Source organism: Phoca vitulina, unplaced genomic scaffold (genome assembly GCF_004348235.1).
Source record: "Phoca vitulina isolate PV1807 unplaced genomic scaffold, GSC_HSeal_1.0 scaffold8, whole genome shotgun sequence".
Classification (NCBI taxonomy): Eukaryota; Metazoa; Chordata; class Mammalia; order Carnivora; family Phocidae; genus Phoca; species Phoca vitulina.
In genome coordinates, this window is record NW_022589711.1 from 46,871,387 (window position 1) to 46,877,386 (window position 6,000).

Sequence of the window (6,000 nt, forward strand, 5' to 3'; positions counted from 1 at the left end):
GCTCCAGCTCATCTGAGAAGTGCCCGCTTCCAGGAAAGTCAGGAAGGTAAAATGTCCCTTCTTCAGCACGAAAGTGCCCCAGGGACGGGGCTACCCGGCTGCCACGTGGGTTCTGGCCACTGTTCTGCACTCCCCTCCCGAGAACAGGCAGCAAGAACAGTCCCAGCCCAGGCCCTGCCTTCCAGGGCAAATCAGGACTGCACGAGGCACCAGAGGTGGGGAGGAAGGAGCACCGGACTCTGGGTCAGGGCCCTGGACAGAGGGCGAGGCTCTCTGAGTTCCTCTCAGAGCCCCCATCTGCCCCTCTATAAAATGGAGGCAACTGCCCCACCTTGCCTCTCCCCAGATCCAACGGGAACATGGACAAGAAGATGGTGGCTAACAGCCAAGCCAGGGAACAGATCCCACATGCCGATGGCCTCTGGGCCCAGCTCCCCTGCCCCAGCTGCCCAGGCTCACCTGTCCGAACACGTACAGCAGCCCAATGGTGCCTCCGGTCTGCCCGCCGAGGACCGAGGAGATCATCGCGTAGACGCCCCCGCTGCCAACACCACACTGCTCCCCGACGCCGACGCCAGCCAGCACAGTGATGAGGGCCACTAGGACGACGAAGGACACCAGAAACATGCCCAGGAGCACTCCTGTGTTTCCCTGCAACAGAACAGCAAGCAGCAAGGTCAGGGGTTAGGACGGGAGGCCCTCCCAGGAGCACTGACCACCTCCCCCCACGCCCCCCAGGGTTGCCACAGGGGTGGGGGACCAAGAGCCGGGCAGAGGTGAGGCACTGGGAAAGGACTGAGGCAGCCCACAAGAGTAAGGCCTGGAAGAAATTCCAGATGAAGGACAACGTCCTTGCTTCAAACCCTTCAATGACTCCCCACCACCAATAGGGCACTCGCGAGGCCCCTCCTAATCTGCCCCTCTCCACCCCCCAGTCCTCATCCCCATGCCCTGGCCGGAAGTCCCATGCTCTTCCCCACCATGCCTTTCCTGCTCACTCCACCTCCTTGACAGCTTCACTTAAGGCTCAGTAGTGAGGGGCTTCCTCCGGCTCTTACAGTACTCTTATAAGTATCCAGGTACTTAGAAGTACCACAGTACTTATCATACTGGGTCCGCTTCCAAGCCCAGCTTTACCTCTGCGCTGGGAGTGCCAAGAGAGTGGGATGATGTTTTATTAGCCTTTATTCAGTTTCTTCTTTTGCTGATTTTATATTTTTTAATGAAATTATAGAATAACTATTTTCTTTCTCCGTTCATGCTTTCAAATTGTTTGCATGTGATAATAAGATATCCTGTGGGGCACCTGGGTGGCTCAGTCAGTTAAGTGTCTGTCTTCGGCTCAGGTCATGACCTTAGGATCCTGGGATCGAGCCCCGCATCAGGCTCCCTGCTCAGCAGCGAGTCTGCTTCTCCCTCTCCCACTGCCCCCAGCTTGTGCTCTCTCTCATCTCAAATAAACAAACAAAATCTTAAAAAAAAAAAAAAGATATCCTGCACCAATCTTTGAGTTTTCATACCAAAACTGCCACTTTAACATCTTCCAAGTCATAAGCGAGCTGCCAAATTATTCTTTAGGGTTCATATTGTCGATTTGAAAATCATCTGGCGTGAGGTCTCCTGACTCGAGTTTTATGCCACCTTCTAGAAGTTCTATCTTATTTTTGCCATTTCACATTTGCCTTTTTTTCCATGATCAGATGCGATTTTTCAGGTAAAATGAATGCCAGAGCCGACAAACAGAGATCACTTCAGGGCAAGCCGATGTATTCGTGTGCTAGGCAGCCTCCAAGTCGGCCCCCGGGCCCCCCCTCCCCGCTCCCCCCAGCCCCTCGCGCGCATGCCCTGTGTAATCTCCTCCCCTCGAGTTGGGCTTGGACCTGGCGACTCACTTTGAATGAACGGAACACTGCGGAAGTAAAGGGATATCGCTTCTGAGATGAGGATATTAAAAGACCCTGGCTCTCGTCTTGGGTGCGCGCTGTCTCATAGGTTGCTCAGCCCCGGGAAGTCAGCTGCAGGTAGGGAGGCAGCCCTAGGAAGAGGCCCACGTGACAGGCCGGCCGACAGCCTCGCAGGTGATCTTGGAGGCAGATCCTCGGGGGCAGAGCCTTCAGGTGGGATGGCGCCCTGACGGACAGCCTGGCGGCATCCCCAGCAGAGACCCCGAGCCAGAGGCACCCGGCTAAGCTGCAGCTGGGTCCCTGGACCACAGCAACTATAAGATAATACACATTTTTGCCTTATGCTACTAGTTATTGGAGTCATGTGTTATGCAGCAATAGAAAATGTAACGCGACTTGTACCTTCACTTTGGGGATGGGACCGACACTTCTGGATAGCCATTTCCCAAAAAAAATAGCCCAGTGGGAGGGTTAAGAAGAGGCCCTTAAAGACTTAAGAATCCAAATAGAGAGCTTAGGGGCGCCTGGCTGGCTCAGTCGGTAGAGCGTGCAACTCTTGATCTCGGGGTGGTAAGTTTGAGCCCCACGTGGGATGTGGAGCATACTTAAAAAAAAATAGAGAGCTTACCTTTTTCTCTTTCTACCATTCCATAACTACCCCCTGCATGAAGCAGAGACCAGAGGCCCAGCTGTCACTGGCCGGGCCTTCCTCTGCCACAGCAGTCAGATTGACGGGCCTCCCTTGGACGCAGGCTGGAGAGGTTCTGGGCAGTGAGGTGGCCTTTAGGAAGGGACAAAAGCAGAGGTGGATCCCAGATGCCTAAATCTGCCTGCAGGACAAGGAGTCCGAGCTGGAGACTTTGGGTTTTTGTAAGCAGGAGCCCCTGTAAGTTTGGGAGGGATGTAAGAGGCCTGAATTCTTAACATCCATGCTAGGGAGGTTCTGATTCTACTTTAAGCTTTCCATATGCTAATAATAAAAAAAAAAAAATTCAGACCCACCCAGGCCATGACTAAGGCTGAACCCTGAGCTAAGGACCTACGTACAGAGTGGAGCAAGAGCTCAGGGCGGTGTGGCAACACCCAGGCCTCCTGAGAGGCTGAGAACCACATACACCCCACTACAGTGCACCTTTACTCCCCCAGAATTTGCCCATGTGATGGTTAATTTTCTGTGTCAACTTGGATGGGCTATGGTGACCATTTGTTTAATCAAACAGCAGTCTAGATATTGCTGTAAATGTATTTTTAGCTGTGAATAACATTTACAGTCAGGAGGCTTTAGATAAAAGAGATTACCCTCCCTAATGCGGGTGGGCCTCATCCAAACTGTTGAAGGTTTTAACAGCAAAGACTGAGGTTTCCCAGAGAAGAAAGAATTCTGTAGCCAGACTGCAACACAGAAATTCTGTGTTCCCAGCCTTTGGCCTCAAGCCTGCAACCTCAGTTCTTACCTGAGTCTCACTAGGACTCGCCAGACCCCACAATCATATATATAGGATGTCCTATATATCTCTTACAGATATATGTCTCCTATTGGTACTGGCTCTGTTTCTCTGAAGAACCCTGACTAGTACATTCCACACCTTGAATGGCCCGCTTTCTCTTTTACCCGTGCAATCCAGCTCACCTTTCAGAGCCTGGCGGAACCATGTCTCCTCCAGGAAACTTTCCTGAACCCCTTAGCAACCATACATTCACAGCCTGTTCAACTCCTGAGGGAGCCCACACGGCCTTGAGACGTCACTTGGATTCCTGATGTGAAATCTACCCAGCAGGGCTGTTTGCCCACTGGGGGGGGGGGAACCGGGCCTTCTATTCTGTAATCACATAGTAGAGCCTGGAACACAGCAGGTGCTCGTCCGTAATTCCTGACTGGTTACACTTAGTTTCGAGCAGCCTGTTTAGTTTACAGAAGTCCCAGGGAAAAGGCCCCGTGTGAAGGGCTCAGACCCCTGCTCAGGACACACATCTGCTTGGAAGGTCCCAAGATGCCTTCACAGAAGACACAAAGAAGAGGCCTTTGTTCTCTGTACGGAAGAAGCAAACTGCCCCCCCCCCCATCTCATGCACCTCTGACCCAACACGGCTATGTACAGCCTTACACATGGGGTCTGTGGTCACAGGGGAAGGTGACCGTGTGGATGGAGGAGCTGGTGCCACCAGGAGGGCATGAGTCAAGTTGAAGAAAAGCTGGAGAGGGTCACCAACTGGAGGCAAAGTTGCCACCAGTCTGCCTTCTCTGATCCACCCCCAGTTCCATCCATGATGTGCCCTGACTTCTGTGCTCCTATTTCTATTTCTGAGTTCCTATAACTGAAATCCATGGTGAAGCTTCCCTCGGAGCCTTTGTCTGAGGCCTAGGTTCTCAGGATTCTCGTTTAAATAGCAATGCTAACTATGCCATGTGCTTGCTTCTTGTTTCGTGCTCTGGAGCATCCGTGGTTCGGGAATCTGACGCCTGAGCTGAGGAATGACCAAGAGCGCAGGGCTTTCCATGTCACGGGCCCACGAGAAACTGCAGGGCCACTAGCTTGTCACTCACCACCAGCCAGCCAGTCCTCAAGAAAAGGACAACCCCAAAAATGTTGATCATGCAAGACGTGAACACACCATCCCAGGTCCCAAACAGCACTGGCTCCTGGACGAACAGCTGGCTCTTCCACCAGGGCTGGCGCTGGGCCAGCGCCCCCTGAAAACAGAGCACACAGATTTCAGCTAGCCTCACTGCAGAGGGCCAGCGAGGGGAAGGGAAGGGCAGTGGAACAGAGGGGGCTAGCGGAACTCAGCTTTCCAATCCGCCCACCTTACTGTGCAGGGCAGGCGTGTGTGTGTGTGTGTGTGTGTGTCGTGCGCGCGCGCGCACGCACAGGGTCTTAGAGGCTGTTGCTGCCGAAGGGTCCCTGTTCTCTCCTGACGGTGACTCCTCTATCCACATGGGCAGAGATGAGTTGGCCAGTGGGTCGGTTCCCTTTCCTTCCGGCCACTCAGCGGACTACACCTCCCAGCCTCTTTGCAGATGGGTGTGGCCAGGTGACGGTTCTGGCCTCTGGAAGGTAGGTAGGAGCGCTTCTAGTGGGATCCTGGGCTCCAGCTCAGGCAGCGGTCATGAGCTCTGGGTAGGGCCACTTTCTTTCTTTCTTTTTTCTTTTTTTTTTTTTTTTTTATTCAATTGGCCAACATAGAGTACATCATTAGTTTTTGATATAATGTTCAATGACTCATTAGTTGCGTATAACACTCCCCCTCTCAGTCCTCCCGTCCCGGGGGGGTGGGGTGGGGGAGCAGATTCCAGCAGTCACTAATCTTCAGCTAGACTGACTTTTGGCATTTTGCGCCTCTGTCCCTAACACCGCCATGATGAATTCTGCTATTGAATCCCCTCTGTTTAAAACACCTGGTGCAGTTGCCGCTTTCCTGACTGGACCCTGCTGTCCCAGGGACCTCCGAGCCCCCTCCACCCCACCCCCAGGACTCTAAGGCATCATTGGGCAGTTGTTTAGAATCAGAGCTTTATAAGTGGTTAAACACATGCCTTCTTTATTTTTCCAGTTCAGAAATAACAAAGGCGCTTTAACAAAACCCTTGAATGGGAACTCTGCTGAAGAAACTAAAGCTCGTGGAAATACTAAAATGGCTTAAAGACAACTAGTAGCAGCCAGCGCTGGGAACCGCTCTTGCGCAGGGCTGGTGGTGCACACACACACGTCAGGAATCCTCCAGTACCTCACACCACAGCAGGGACGAAGGACTCTCACCTTGCAGGGGCGGGGGGGCCCCAACTCTGAAGCTGTGTGCGTAGGGAGTCTAACCGAGCATGTGGGTGATCTCTAAACACAGTGAGAAGGCAGAAAAATCAAGAGTCTGGGAAAGAGTCACTGGGGCCTGGCTCCCGAATGGCTGAGAGCAATGGAGGCACCCGTGATGGAGCACCAAAGGCTCAGGCCCACTGGCCTGGGTCAAAACCAAAGGAGAGGAGCCCGTCCCCTCCTCTCTCCTTGTATCATGCACTCACAGATCAAGAAAGGGCCTCAAAAAATCATCAGGGCTGTCAGTCAAGACTTCAGACCCCCTGCCATCCCCTGCCCGTCCCCGA

At 53.1% G+C, this 6,000-nt stretch overlaps 1 protein-coding gene across 1 annotated transcript in view; it reads right to left on the bottom strand.

Annotated features, from left to right (window-relative positions):
• SLC12A8 (solute carrier family 12 member 8) overlaps nt 1-5,235 on the bottom strand; it is a 125,679-nt gene extending 120,444 nt beyond the window's left edge. The window contains exons 1-3 of the mRNA XM_032406254.1: nt 5,227-5,235; nt 4,450-4,596; nt 460-651 (exon numbers count right to left, since the gene is read on the bottom strand). Coding sequence (XP_032262145.1) covers nt 460-651; nt 4,450-4,596; nt 5,227-5,235 — 348 coding nt within the window. The remainder of the gene's footprint in view (nt 1-459; nt 652-4,449; nt 4,597-5,226) is intronic.
• Nucleotides 5,236-6,000: the final 765 nt, after the last annotated feature.